Here is a 14,259-nt window from a genome sequence, read left to right as displayed (position 1 = left end):
AAGCGAAAGGCATTTTATGCGCAAGGCAGACTAAAAAACATCAGCAGTGCTCAGCCAGTGCAAGGGCTCCAGGTAGTGCACACATTTCCCAGGGCAGTGAGAGTGTCCTAGGCCGTAACCCTGTATCAATATGGCTCCGGCACCCAGCAGCATCAGCAAGGCCATGTGGCAGAGGCCAGAAAAATAGGGATCTCACCTGGTGGAAGATGGAGGGTGGGATCGGAGTCCTGGTTCAGTGGAAGAACTGGATCTGGTGTGGGGCAGCCTCCATTTCTACTCAGCAGCCTCCGAGCAGTGCTGTGGCCATGTCCTTGGGACTAGCAGGCTGCGGGAAACAGAGGGCCGTTAGGATGGCCCGATGTCGGCTGAGGTGCAGTCCAGGGCTGGGGCACTGCGTTCGCAACTAGAGCGGTGACGTCTGGCTGCGGCTGAGCTCTGCGCTGTGGATCCGGCAGAGGCAGCCGCCGTCCGTGGTGCAGGGCCCTGCAGGTGGGAGCCGGTCTACTGCAGGCGAGCGTGGCTGGTGCGGGAATGCGGCCGGGGATGCGCATCTGGCTTGAGTTATCTCACGTGGGCTCTGGGGTACTGGCGGAGGGAGCAGATCCGCAGTGCCTGCAGTGGATCCGATCCAGGGCTGAGGCACACGTGCCTGTGCGGGTTGTTTCTCCACGTGGGTGGCCCTCCTCTGTTCCGAGCCGGCTCTGCTCGGGGTCGCTGGGGCACTCTGCACGCTGGGCTAGAGAAACCAGCCCTCACTCTAAGCTCTAGCTCACTCTCAGCTAAAGTTGAACATAAAGAAAAAAACTAAAAAAACGAGCGCTAAAAAGGAGAAGAAAACTGAAAAAATACAGAATAGCATCAGAGCCCTGTGTGCCGAGGCAGCCTAGTCAGCGCCATCTCTGTGTGCCAGTTGCGGCGGTGTAGCACCCCTTCCTGTCCCGTGGGTAATGTCGCTCGCGCGATCTCTCTCTATCTCTCTCTATCTCTATCTCTCTCTATCTCTATCTCTCTCTCTCTATCTCTCTCTCTCTATCTATCTATCTCTCTATCTCTCGCTCTCGCTCTCTCTCTCTCTCTCTCTCTCTCTCTCTCTCTCTCTCTCTCTCTCTCTCCACCTCTCTCTCTCTCTCCACATAGCCTGCAGTGAGTGAATGTGCAGAGCAGCAGGGTGAGTTGAGAGAATGATTGCTGTGCTGCATCTGGGACAGAGGTGGCAAGATGTGTTTAGTGCTTCAGAAGTTGCCTGTCATTAGTAGCCATGTGCACTGGCTGCTGTAATACCCGAGTGCCCTGGACTATTGATTATTTACCCTAATCAGAGTAATCAATAATACTGGGCAGTCTACTGTTGCAGAAGCCAGTGATACAGTTTTTTTTTGTTTGTTCGTTTTTGTTTTGTTTTGTTTTTTTTGGGGGGGGGGGGGGGGGGGGAATTTGTCTGTTAATAATCAGCACTGGGTGTCAAATTCCCTGGGTACGCCACTGCCAAACATACAAAAAGATGCTTTATGTGCAATGTAAAAACTTAATTGAAAATTATGATCTATTCCACACAGTGTGCGTTAAAAAAAACGCATAAGTCAAAACTGAGGCAATTATAGGGAATTGATAATCACTGTTTTAGACACATCACAATATTTGCTTGCTGTAGGGAATAATAAAGAGGTCTTTTTATGTTAGTTTCTATTGACTTAGAAAGCGTGCCTTCTCTTCAGACGCAGAATGCCACTGGCCAGATACAGAGCTGAACAGGAGGAGGAAACGCTTCTGCAGTAAAGTGGAGGGATACGGCAGTGTCTGCAGCTGTAAGGATCCTACTCCTATTGAGTTTAACCCCATGCCTGTGAGTATTGCCCTGATGTATCCAGCTCTAGAGGGCAGCAAGTTTTCTGTAGTCAAAGATCAGTGTTGTGCCTGTAAAATTCTGCTGTTAAGTCGACCAAAACTTGAAGGCTACCTTAAACCATGAAGTTGATTATAAGATCCTAGATTAGGGCGATGTAACCTTTAATGGAGGGTTCACACATTTCATTGTGAAAAACGAAACCTTTTACGCTTGCGGATTTCGCGTTAACACTTGCATTTGTATGTGTGACGTACCTCCAGAGTAGGATACCGTTGAGCTGAGAGCAGCAACCCTTGCAACTAGTCAACTGTTCACCCTGGAGTTGGAACAGGGATTCCCAGTAGACAAGGGGCAGGAGTGCTCGCGACACTGATGGCGTGGCGCCGAAACGCGTGACCAAGTTAGCGACGTGGCACTCCCGCGGACCAAGTCGGGTGGTGCAATGACTTGGTGATCCGAGGAACCTGTAAGTGAGGCAAGCAGAGAGGTTAGTTCCACCGGCGAAGGTCGGCAACAAGACAGGTCTTGGGACAGGCAGAGAGTCGGCAACAGGACAGGTTCTCAGACAAGCAGTGGTCGGCAACAGAGCGGGTAGTCGTACGGAGCAATAGTCGGCAACAGAGCGGGCAGTCAGACAAGCCAGGATCAGCATCCAAGAGGTTAACGGGCAGAACAAAGTTCACACACAGGAGTACATACAACAAGCTGCAATACTACAGCACTGGTCGCTTGCACTCTCCAGACTGAAATAGGCCGTTTGGCGCGAATGGCATGACGCGTCACGCACGCACGCGCACACGCAAGCGTGCCCGCGCGCATGCGCAACGCACCCGCAACCCGGAAATGCACATAACAGACCCCTAATGCGCGCGCGAGCCTTCGCCGCCAACGCTTGCGCCGCGCCACGCAACGCACATAGGCACTGAACGCCAGACCCCCATTCCTGGGACCCCGACGACCCCCGCCAGGATGTCTGCCGGCATTCGTGTGTACCAGCCGCCACGTCTGGACAGGTAACTGACCGTGACAGTATGTGAATTTTCACACACGTTTTTTACAACAGTTAATGAAAGTCGATGTGAATTTGATTCCCCAATGACTTTCATGCGATATGCAGCAAATGTGTGAACCCTGCCTTTTATATATGCAGTAACAATCTCTTGCCACTTTAAGCGCCTTGTTTCACTAGTGCGGAAATCGGGCAGAATCCGCATAGTTTCCCAGATAATCGCACGAGGGAAACTGTCATGGAGATAACGCTGCCGCCGTCCGAATCGCTTGCCATAGTGATTTGGCCGACATGGCAGCGAATCCCATAGCCGTGCATGGCACGGCTTCCGGGATTCGGTTGAGTACTTGCACAACAGGAAGTGCCCCCACATCTCGTATGGTGAGTGGTGGCTAGTGGAAACAAACCTTTACAGTGGTATTCTGCATTGCTTCATTTCCTGTTCTAACCCTTAGGGCCCGTTTCCACTAGAGCGAATCTACATGCGTTTCCTGCATGCAGATTCGCATAGACAACACAAGTGGATGGGCCTGTTTCCACTTGTACGGTTTGTCGTACAGAAAAAATCTGCACAGCAGACCCATCAGAATTCGCACGCCGTACACCCGCACGCGATTCGTCGGTAATGTAACTAAATAGGAAAACCACAAGCATTTTAGTCTTGCGGTTTTCCCGGCGTTTCCGCTTAAAAACCCATTGACATGGTTAAAATCGCGTCGTGCAAACCGCGAGCGATTCCGCATGAAAATCCGCATAGAAACTGCAACAAAACTGCAACCGCATGCGGGTTCGTTGCTGCGATTTTCCTGTCGAAATCGCGCCGCATTAGTGGAAACTGGCCCTTAGGCTCCCTGCACACTGCAAATCCGTTTTCCGATTCCGATTTGCAATTCTGACTTTCCCTGAATGCAATCAACAGAAAAACGGAGGAAAAAACGCGGCATGCAGTAACGATTAAAAATCAAAATCTGATGTAAAAACCGATTAAATATCGGAATCGTGTGCAGTAACTCCTTGCACTGTTGTCAGCACAGAGAATGCAAATTGAATTTCTGTTGATTGAAATTTAATTGAAGCAGGAAATTGAGTACTTCTGAATTGTTCTGACTTCCTTTTACACTTAGGGTTGCCAGGTGTCCGGTTTTACACCGGACAGTCCGGTTTTTGTGCGCTGTGTCCGGTGCAAAAAGGCATGCTAAACCGGACAATTAAGTTGTCCGGTTTAGAGCCCCCCCCCCCGCAGCGCAGGAGGAGAACAGCGCAGCAGAGAGAGAGCTGGGAGCAGCGGTGGAGAAGGGGGGCAATCTCCCCCCCCCCCCTTCCCTCACCTTAGGGTGCTCTCTCTCCCCCGCTGTCTCCTCCAGGATGATGTGCAGGCTGGCGAGTGGCTGCAGGCGGAACTTACCTCTGTGTCGCTCCAGCGCCGGAAGTTCGGGTCCCGCAGCCGCTGAGATTCGACTCAAAAAAGATCTGGATCAAAGATCCGAATCATTCATGAGCCGGACAACACTAATCAGACTGAATAGTGTTGTCCGGCTCATGAATGATTCGAATCTTTGATCCGGATCTTTTTTGAGTCGAATCTCAGCGGCTGCGGGACCCGAACTTCCGGCGCCTGCGACACAGAGGTAAGTTCCGCCCGCAGCCACCCGCCAGCCTGCACATCATATTGGAGGAGACAGCGGGGGAGAGAGAGCACCCTAAGGTGAGGGAAGGGGGGGGAGATTGCCCCCCTTCTCCACCGCTGCTCCCAGCTCTCTCTCTGCTGCACTGTTCTCCTCCTGCTGGGGGGTGGGGGGGGGGGTCACCTGGCTACCTATTCTGGGCACATATAGCCCCTGGCTACCTATTCCGGGCACATATACCCCCTGGCTACCTATTCTGGGCACATATACCCCCTGGCTACCTATTCTGGGCACATATACCCCCTGGCTACCTATTCCGGGCACATATAGCCCCTGGCTACCTATTCCGGGCACATATAGCCCCTGGCTACCTATTCTGGGCACATATAGCCCCTGGCTACCTATTCTGGGCACATATAGCCCCTGGCTACCTATTCTGGGCACATATAGCCCCTGGCTACCTATTCTGGGCACATATAGCCCCTGGCTACCTATTCTGGGCACATATAGCTCCTGGCTACCTATTCTGGGCACATATACCCCCTGGCTACCTATTCTGGGCACATATACCCCCTGGCTACCTATTCTGGGCACATATACCCCCTGGCTACCTATTCTGGGACATTTACACCCCTGCCTACATATACTGGGACATATATACCCCCTGGCTACATATACTGGGCACATATATCCCTGGCTACATATACTGGGAACACTGGCTGTTTGTCATTATGTGCATTTAGTGGTGAAAAGCTGTCTCTTTTGTGCATTTACTGGTGAAAAGCTGTCTCTTATTATGTGCATTTACTGGTGAAAAGCTGTGTCTTATTATGTGCATTTACTGGTGAAAAGCTGTCTCTTGTGCATTTACTGGGGAAAAGCTGTCTCTTATTATGTGCATTTACTGGCGAAAAGGTGTCTCTTATAATGTGCATTTACTGGTGAAAAGCTGTCTCTTATGTGCAGTTACTGGTGAAAAACTGTCTCTTATGTGCACTGGACCAGTACTACTGGTGAGGACAGTTAGTGACATGGCTATGTACTCTGTAATGTGCTGCACAAGATGTCAGTGCGATATAAATACTATAATTTTTTTTTTTAAAAAAGCCCATTGCTTAGCCCCACTCTACATAAAAGTGCGCTTCTGACTCCGCCCCTAACTCCACCCCCTGTCCGGTTTTCTCCATCAGCCGACCTGGCAACCCTATTTACACTTGGTTTCCAACTAAAAATGCCATGAACAGGGTAGAGAAAACTACTTAATGCTAATGGACCAAGTTAAAAAAAAAAAAAAAATTGCTGCAAAAAATCTTCGGAGATCTGCGATAGCAGTCATGTGTACACTTGCTTGAGCCTTCTGTGCAGGAGTACAAAGCAATTCAGTTTTGTTTTTTTGTTTTTTTTTGTTTTTTTATGTGGGTTTCTTTGAGTGTCTTTAATCCAAGTGGGTTAGTATTCTAAATGTCCTAGTTTAGTGAGGCAAGCAGTAAAGGACTTGGGCTAACTTTTATTAGACAAGGGTTGTAAGAAGATAGGTTAGGGTTACACGTCTCTTAAAGAGACTCTGAAGTGAGAATAAATCTCGCTTCAGAGCTCAAAGTTAGCAGGGGCACGTGTGCCCCTGCTAAACCGCCGCTATTGCGCCGCTAAACGGGGGTCCCTTCACCCCAAACCCCCCACTGCAACACTTGGTCGCAGACTTGGTCGCTCCTGGAGGCAGGGCTAACCGCCGCAGCCCTGCCTCCAGTCGCGTCTATCAGCGGCACATCGCCGCCTCTCCCCCGCCCCTCTCAGTGAAGGAAGACTGAGAGGGGCGGGGGAGAGGCGGAGATACGCACTGACAGACCGGCGTGGGGCAGGGCTGCGGCGGTTAGCCCTGCCCCAACCAGGAAGCGCTCCCCCGCTGCACCGAGGGGGTTTGGGGGATCAGGGACCCCCGTTAAGCCGCGGGATAGCGGCGGTTTAGCAGGGGCACACATACCCCTGCTATTTATGAGGTCTGAAGCGAGATTTATTCTCACTTCAGACTCTCTTTAAAGGGGAACTTCAGCCTAAACAAACATACTGTCATCAAGTTACATTAGTTATGTTAAATAGAATTGATAGGTAATATAATCTCTTACCCACCCTGTTTTAAAAGAACAGGCAAATGTTTGTGATTTTATGGGGGCTGCCATCTTTGTCATGGGGGCAGCCATCTTTTTGGTTGAAAGGAGGTGACAGGGAGCAGCAGACACAGTTCCAACTGTCCTGTGTCCTGATCACCCCTCCCAGCTACATGCACTAGGCTTCAAATGTCAAATTCAAAATGTAAAAAAATTGCACCAAAACAGCAGAACGAGAACAACAACATCAGCAATCCCATCATGCTTTGCACAGCATCAGGGGAAAAAAGCCCGGGCAGTTTTCTTCTGTGCAGCTAAAAATGAGGCTTGTATAAGAGAAACAAAGTTTTGATGCTGTGAAACTGTTAAAGAAACACCAGGTCTTTTCAGTGCTGCCGAGTCGATTTTTAGTCCGGAGGTTCACTTTAAGTAGTGGAGGTGATGGTTAGTTGTGCGGTAGTAATAATCCTGGCATTCAAACACTGTAAATTTTGGTTCCATAGGGACCAGTGTTTGTGGGGATTGACGGGCTACACTGGGATGTGATTTGGGGCTAATAATATTTCAGAGCTGCCAAATAATTATTGAAGCTGCCAGTTAAGGAACTGTTTTCATGTTCCCTTTTCTTGATAGAATTCGGGTATGAATATTTTAGATCTCATTACACCACCCTTCCTCATCCTCCCTTAGGTGTTTAAGCCTTCTAGGGAAAAAAATCTTAAGTAAAATATGGTTTGTTGTACAGATAATTTCCAATGCAGTTTTTTCTGTTTAGTTAAAGGATAATAAAGTGTGGAATGTACCAGTGGCAGTGATAGCTGGGAACAGACCAAATTATCTTTACAGGTAAGCTGTGGTGTGTTCATGTACCCATTAATGTTATGCTGTTATGTAACCATTGTAACATATGCATTTCATTTTCTGAAATACTGTCTTCAACCTAACAAAAAGGGGATCACTGCCTTCCAAATTCCTCAGCTATTTGAGGAAGGATTATACTGCTCTCCAAGTACACCGTGCTGCTTCTGCCACATCTGTGCTGCTTTCCTGTGTCCAGACGCTGCCCCAGACCCCCAGGCCACTCTTTCCGCCTTTTCTGACTTTGTGTCCAGACCCCCTCGCCATTCTTTTCTTCCATGATGTGCAAGGAGGAATAGATTTAGTGGTAGACCAGCTTTGCCCCTTTCCATAATACCCCCCTATGCTGCATTCAATATACTCCCGTGTTGCTTCCAACAAGGCTGTATTACCTCCACCTTAGTCATTTTACTTCCGCATACTAGATTGGAAGAGGGTTAGAAGCGGAAGCAGCCAAACAGCTCCTTGTCAGTATTGCATAGGTTGGGGGACACATGTGCCATACTGCTTTCCAAAAGCATTGTGGGGTGATGTTGTTGAACAGCTCTTATCTGCAAGACATTGGAAAGCCTGCCAGAATATAAGGTAGATTTGATAAGCATATGGGGGGGGGGGGGATTGGAGGTGTTGGGTTGGTGGTCCCCCTTTGTGGTAAGGTGTAGGTTGTAAGAAAATGTACATGGTATAGCCTTCATTACTTGTGTCAGTTGAGGGATCTGAGGCCCTGTATGATGAGCTGCAGCTACAAGTCATAAATACAAATTGTAATTTATGAATTTAAAATGTATCTTTCTGCACAGAAAAATAGTTTTTAAATGTTTTGTACTGTGTTGGCTCTTTATCACAGAATCATCATGGAGATTATATGTGCAATAAAGTGTTATTAACTTCTGTATCACTTAAAGAGGAAGGGCGTAGACCTAATTTTTTCAGATTTTTGAACATTGCTATGACACAGTTGCACTGAAGCTGGTGAGCAAAGAAGTATTGTATCATAAAATAGCACTTGATATTTGCCTGACCATTAGATGTTCACAAATTCTTGATTTCATATATACAAATTGTGTCTGTCCTGGGATTGGATGCTGAGCTGACCACAAAGTCTGTCTTGCAGAATGCTGAGATCGGTTCTGTCAGCGCAAGGTGTCAGCCCACAGATGATCACAGTCTTTATTGATGGCTACTATGAGGTAAGGTTTCTATGCTACTGGATGAGCAATGTTTTATGTGCAAGGTGCTGTTCTCAGCAGCTGTGTTTAAAAAATTGATTGTGAAGGACCTTTGTTTTTGCTTTGTACTGCATTGATTGGTACAAAGCTAGTGGCTGTGGTATTTACATGAGTTTTTAAATAGATTTCTGGTGAAATCTGATGAATTAATTCTTAGGGCTGGTTTACTGTTATGCATTGCTGAGAGTTTTAAGGGCTAGTTCACAGTGCTCAGTTGCGTTGCGGATCATTCTGCATGTCAACTCACTGCCCATACCATCCTATGGGCCTGTTCACAATACTGTGTTGTAAAGGAGTGTGTTATTTTAACTCGCTGCATGCAGGATTTGAATTAACATCCATGTCCAGTCTCCATTGCAGTTCACACACATTTTAACACGTACATTATGCAACTGACCGCTGTGAATCCAGTCTAATGCAAAACACAACTGATACGCAGTGCAAGTGAAGGAAATGTCTGTGTTTCCCTATGGGTCATTTTACATCTATGCATCAGAATGCACTGCTGCATGCATTTTTAGTGCTATGGAACTAGTACATACAAAAGTGCATGGCAACTAGTGCAGTAAAGCTCATGCATTAAAGGGAATCTGAAGTGAAAATAAACTTATGATATTTGTATGTGTAGTACATCTAAGAAATAAAACAATAGCAGCAAAGATATGAGTCTAATATTGTTTCCAGTACTGGAAGAGTTTAAAAAAAAAATCTCCACTTATCTATGCAAAAGAGCTTATCTGAGCTCCAGGACTTTCAAAGTACCAGAGAGCTCTGTTTTCCATAGCTTATTATCTCATAGTCTGTCACTGTATTTTTGTTTTTCTGCAGATTAAAGTTCAAAAGTTCACTAGCCTGCTCTGTGACATCATTTAGAATGCTGAGTAGTGTGTAAACTGCAAATATTAGAGAATTACGCAATGTTATAAAGAAAAAAACGATATAACTGAAAACAAAAATGAGACTATTTTCTTTGCTGCTTATGTTCTATTAATTATCCGTACTACACATACATAGCTTTTTTTTTGCCTAACAGTTACTCTTTAAGTAAAAATGGAATAGCATATGCCAATATTAAGTGCTGCCTCCGTGGTTTGTTTGAAGCAGCAAATCGGGCATTTATTCAGCAACCTATTGGTAAAGTTCTTTTTGGGAGCTTTTTTTAAATGTTGGCAAATTTGGATTGACTGTGGCAGTCCAAGTGAGTAGGAGTTATTTCCACTAGATGTCATGTGTTTCCCTCATTTTTCTCTCTTCAGGAGCCAATGGACGTGGTGGAGTTGTATGGACTGAAGGGGATCCAGCACACACCAATTAGTATAAAGAATGCTCGGGTAGCACAGGTAATATTAACCAAGATGGTGTTCTTCCAAAATGTGCCTACTGTTCAGATCATAGGACTGTTGTGGTAATTCTGCGCTGTATTAGTACTGCTTGATGACAATCAATTTGCTTTTTCACAGCATTATAAAGCCAGCCTGACTGCCAGCTTCAACCTGCACCCGGTGAGTCCTCCTCATCTAATGACTTTCCAGCATGCACCAGTGCTTCTACTATATTCTGGTAGTGTAACAACTTCTAAACGTAGGAAGTGAAATGTACTAAAGTAAAATCTTGCTATAGTAAACTCTGATGTACTAAACCTCTGGCTATAGTAAACTCAGTCCCCAGGTCCCAGCAAATGCAGTTGTGTAAATATACAATGTATGACCAATTCTGATATAGTAAACTGCTTTTCATGTTCCTTTGGAGTTTACTATAAAGGGATTCTACTGTATATGTACTAAAAGTAGTAAATTGATTATTTTTTCTTTTGTAATGAAAAATGGCATAGTGTATTAAGTTACTTACATACGTAGAGCACGGTAACACTAAAACTCTTCAACAGTTCTCATTTATACTTCAGTGTGTTAGTTTTTTAGTTGGAGTGGATTCTTGCCTGGGAAGCCAGCGATCTTTATTTAAAAGGGAGAAGTTTGGGTTCTGTAAGACAGTTCCTGCTAACTTGACCACAGTTGCTGCATGTAAATACAAGCATTTTAAAATAGCAAGGCTAGTGCTGATGCTTCGGCACTGCTCTGCAAGTCTTATTTGTCAGAGCTGTCAATTTCCTGAGCATAGTCAGTAAAGGTGTGACTTCCTCCCCTCTCCCATCTAACACAGAGGTTGATTCTTTAAAGGGAACCTAAACCGTATGCAGGAGGAAGAGTTTCACTTACCTGGGGTTCTGCCAGACCCCTGCAGCCATCCTGTGTCGGTCCTCTATGATCTTCCAGTACTGCGCCTGGGTGGCTTTGGCCACACGCATCCTCATTTGCACTCCTGTCGGCAAGAGCGTCCTACGCAGGTGCAGTAAGAGAAAACATCGTACTGCAGTAGGAGAAAACATCGTACTGCGCTGTACGCTCATGCTGACGGGAGTGTGAACGAGCACATGCGCGGCTCCTTCCAAATTACTGTTGCTCCAATGATCCTTCCCCGAGCCCCGTTGGGTCCAGTGTGCGTAAGATGCCAGCACACGCTATGCTGTACTACCACACGTAGCATGCGCACAACTCGCCCTGCTCACATTAGCAGTGCAGCTTAATGAATCAACCTCAAAGGGCACTGCATATACTGTATGTTCACCACCTGTTGTTAACCTTAGGGAGATCTGACTGGCTAGCTAGATATGGTAGTAGCTGCAATCAGAACTCCAAGCTGGTCAATCGCTTGCACGGCAGTACCTGCATGCGTTACCTTGACAAGTGATGGACCCCAAGCTGCTGCCCATCCCCCCCCCCCATGTAAATCTCCCCACCCCGGGGTCGCACGTATTGTAAATCTCAGCTGCCACGGCTCCTGGTTTCCTCCGCTGTCGCCCCGAGTGGCAACAGGTGTATGTGATGGGGGAGGCAGCGAAACTGGGCTGGACAGGTGAATGGTACAATGCACGGAGGGGGTGAAATTGGTGGTGTTACAAGGCCGATTCCTGATAGCCTGACAGTTTTAGTGCTGAATTCTATCAGTAGTTGAGTTGTGGTGTATGGGCGGCCAACAAGTCTCTTTCCGATCGGATTTGTTCAGAGAGAGATCTGTTTCTTGCTGTGTTTTATGTATGGACACCATAAGTCTCATCGGGAGCAACTATGCAGATCAGATTTTTTCCAGTAACCCTCCAGGACAGGTATACTACGAGATTTGGCCCCTCCCAGGAAACAGGAAACATCCACTTGGTCTCTCTATAAGTTTAGACCCACCGCAGGTGTCCGGCAGTATGGATGTTTCCTGTTCCCTGGAACAGGTCTCTCTGTAAGGTGTCCGAGTCCTGGAGAGCCTGGGTGGCTAAGGGCTTTGGGCATGCTGCTGGGGATTTATGCTGGCCGATAAATGCGGAGATCAGTAGTGTGGAACCAGTGGCTTACCTCCCTCAAACACATGGTGTTCAGGTGATGGCGGCAGGGGGAAGGCTGTAGCGAAGACGCTCTTTTGGCAGAGGCCGCTGGCACGGTTGTTGGACGCTGGGGGAGACAAAGCGGTAGGCAGAGGCCGTGCGCATGGTTTCCCTCAACCAAGATGGCGGCACGGACGTTTCCGGTGTCGCCGTGACGTTACTTCCGCACGCCAGAATTGAAGAGCTACAGCGGTTCGGCGTTCACTCTCACTATCCATTAAACTGTGTGAGAGATGAACGCTGCTCAGGAGGCTGGGATTCAAGGCAGGAGGCCAAGAAGGATACCAAAGCCGACAAGCCTGAGACTGATCCAAACAAACAAGACGCAGGAGCGGTGAGATAAAACTGATTTGGATTCGTTTTTACAGCTAGCCTTAGCTGTTGGGGCAAAGTTTGGCTAATAATTGTTTGTTTTAGCTAAAATGGCTTCTTTGACTAGGGTTGTTTTGTCTGTTTTTCTTTCAGAGTAAATACTGCTGTTTAAACTGACAGGCCCAGGTCCAAACGTTGCCCTATATGCAATATTAAATTGCCACATGTATGTGCTAAAACTTTGTTAAGCATGCACAATTACACTGCTTAATCAGGAGTCGATTAATTCATATAAATACTTAATGAATGCAATGAGAAGTGAAATGACTGAGTTAATTAAGGCTTTCAGAGAAGCAATGGTGGCTTTAGCTACACAAGCACCTGTTAATGTTGTTACAGATAAAAATTCCTGTGCCAATTAATGTTGAAACTACTTTTTTTGCACAGGCTGGGGTGATTATAACTCCGCCAGTTATTGACAATATACCTGCTTCCGTATCAGAGGAAATTGTTAGTAATGTATCTGTTGGACCTTTGTACATAAAAAAGCTACAGCTAATAGACAGGTTTTGTCTGATTCTGAACCAGAGTAATTAGAAATGGAGGATGTTTTTGATTCTGATGGTGAAGAGGAGTATGCAAAGCAAACCTGCAATAGTTAAATTTGCATCAAGTGAAACTGAAAAGCTTTATATAATGCATTAGTTTAAAAAACTGACAAGCCACAAAGGTCTTCTGTACATGAGGAATTGTATGCAGGAGTAGAAGGGGACCAACCACTTGTATTTTCTGTACATACTTCAAAGGAAAAGTGTTTTTTGTCTAGGTTTAAGGGAAGGTTTCCTTTTTCAGAAGAGCATAGCAAATACTGGGACAAGTGTCCTAATTTGTATTGCAAAAAGGGTGTGTGCATCAAACACCAGGTGAACCCTTATATACCTGACTTTGCAGGTAAGGCCTAATTAGCTTGTTCATGAGACACTGCTCAAGCTAATCTGCTTTCGCTTTTGCATGCCAGGATAGGTAGGGTTTTGCCAACTAACTCACCAAAGGGCCCCAGGATCCCAAGTGTCCTAAGTTGGATGCTGTCTTTTCTTAAATTAAAATTAATTAGCTTTTGAAGGTGTTGATAATATAAAGGAGCCTTAAAAAAAAAAAAAAAAAAAAAAGTTTGCTTTAAAGAAAACTTGGACAGCTATTGGTAAAAATTTTCGCCCTGCTGCAGCAACTACAGTAGTCGCTCGCACTTTAAATTTGGGAATGCGGCAGGTGGAAAGGCACATAAAAATTGGTGCAAGTAAAGAGGTGATCTTAAATTCTTTTACTGTGATGTTTAAAGCTATTTGCTTTATGATTGATGCGACTTCTGAATCACATTGATGACAGAGCTGCAGTGTTAGCCAATGTAGCTAGAAGGAATCTTTGGATAAAGACATGGGAAGTACTTTACCCAAAAATAAAGTGTGTACAATTCCACATTCAAGAGATCGATTATTTGGGCCAGATTTGGTACAGATTCTCGAACGAGGCCAATATCACAGCTTCAATAGAGCAGAGCAAACCGAACGCCTTGTTCAGAAGCTCTGATGCACCGTCTAAACAAAAGGGACGAAAACCAGGTGTGAGGAAGGATCAGCAATTCCTTCCACTCTTTAAATTTGCGAAATGACTAGTACCCGTAAATGGAAAGGGTTGTAGGCAAAGATATCCCTGGTCAAAAAACCGACAGGAAAAATTCGATTGATATGGAATCGGAAGCCAATAAATACATTCATAAAACATGTAAAGTTTCTGAATGGAGTCAATTTACACAGTCTGGAATCTTCTGATTCCAGGAGGATACAG

General features: G+C 46.2%; 1 protein-coding gene across 1 annotated transcript in view; it reads left to right on the top strand.

Moving 5' to 3' along the window:
- The window catches only part of POMGNT1 (protein O-linked mannose N-acetylglucosaminyltransferase 1 (beta 1,2-)), a 55,413-nt gene that overhangs the window by 17,053 nt on the left and 24,101 nt on the right, over nt 1-14,259 (top strand). Inside the window, exons 8-12 of the mRNA XM_068239580.1 lie at nt 1,716-1,843; nt 7,361-7,431; nt 8,558-8,633; nt 9,929-10,012; nt 10,133-10,174. Coding sequence (XP_068095681.1) covers nt 1,716-1,843; nt 7,361-7,431; nt 8,558-8,633; nt 9,929-10,012; nt 10,133-10,174 — 401 coding nt within the window. The remainder of the gene's footprint in view (nt 1-1,715; nt 1,844-7,360; nt 7,432-8,557; nt 8,634-9,928; nt 10,013-10,132; nt 10,175-14,259) is intronic.

Source organism: Hyperolius riggenbachi, chromosome 6, assembly GCF_040937935.1.
Source record: "Hyperolius riggenbachi isolate aHypRig1 chromosome 6, aHypRig1.pri, whole genome shotgun sequence".
NCBI lineage: Eukaryota > Metazoa > Chordata > Amphibia > Anura > Hyperoliidae > Hyperolius > Hyperolius riggenbachi.
Note: the sequence above shows the minus strand (reverse complement) of the source record. Positions and strands in the feature narration are given on the sequence as shown.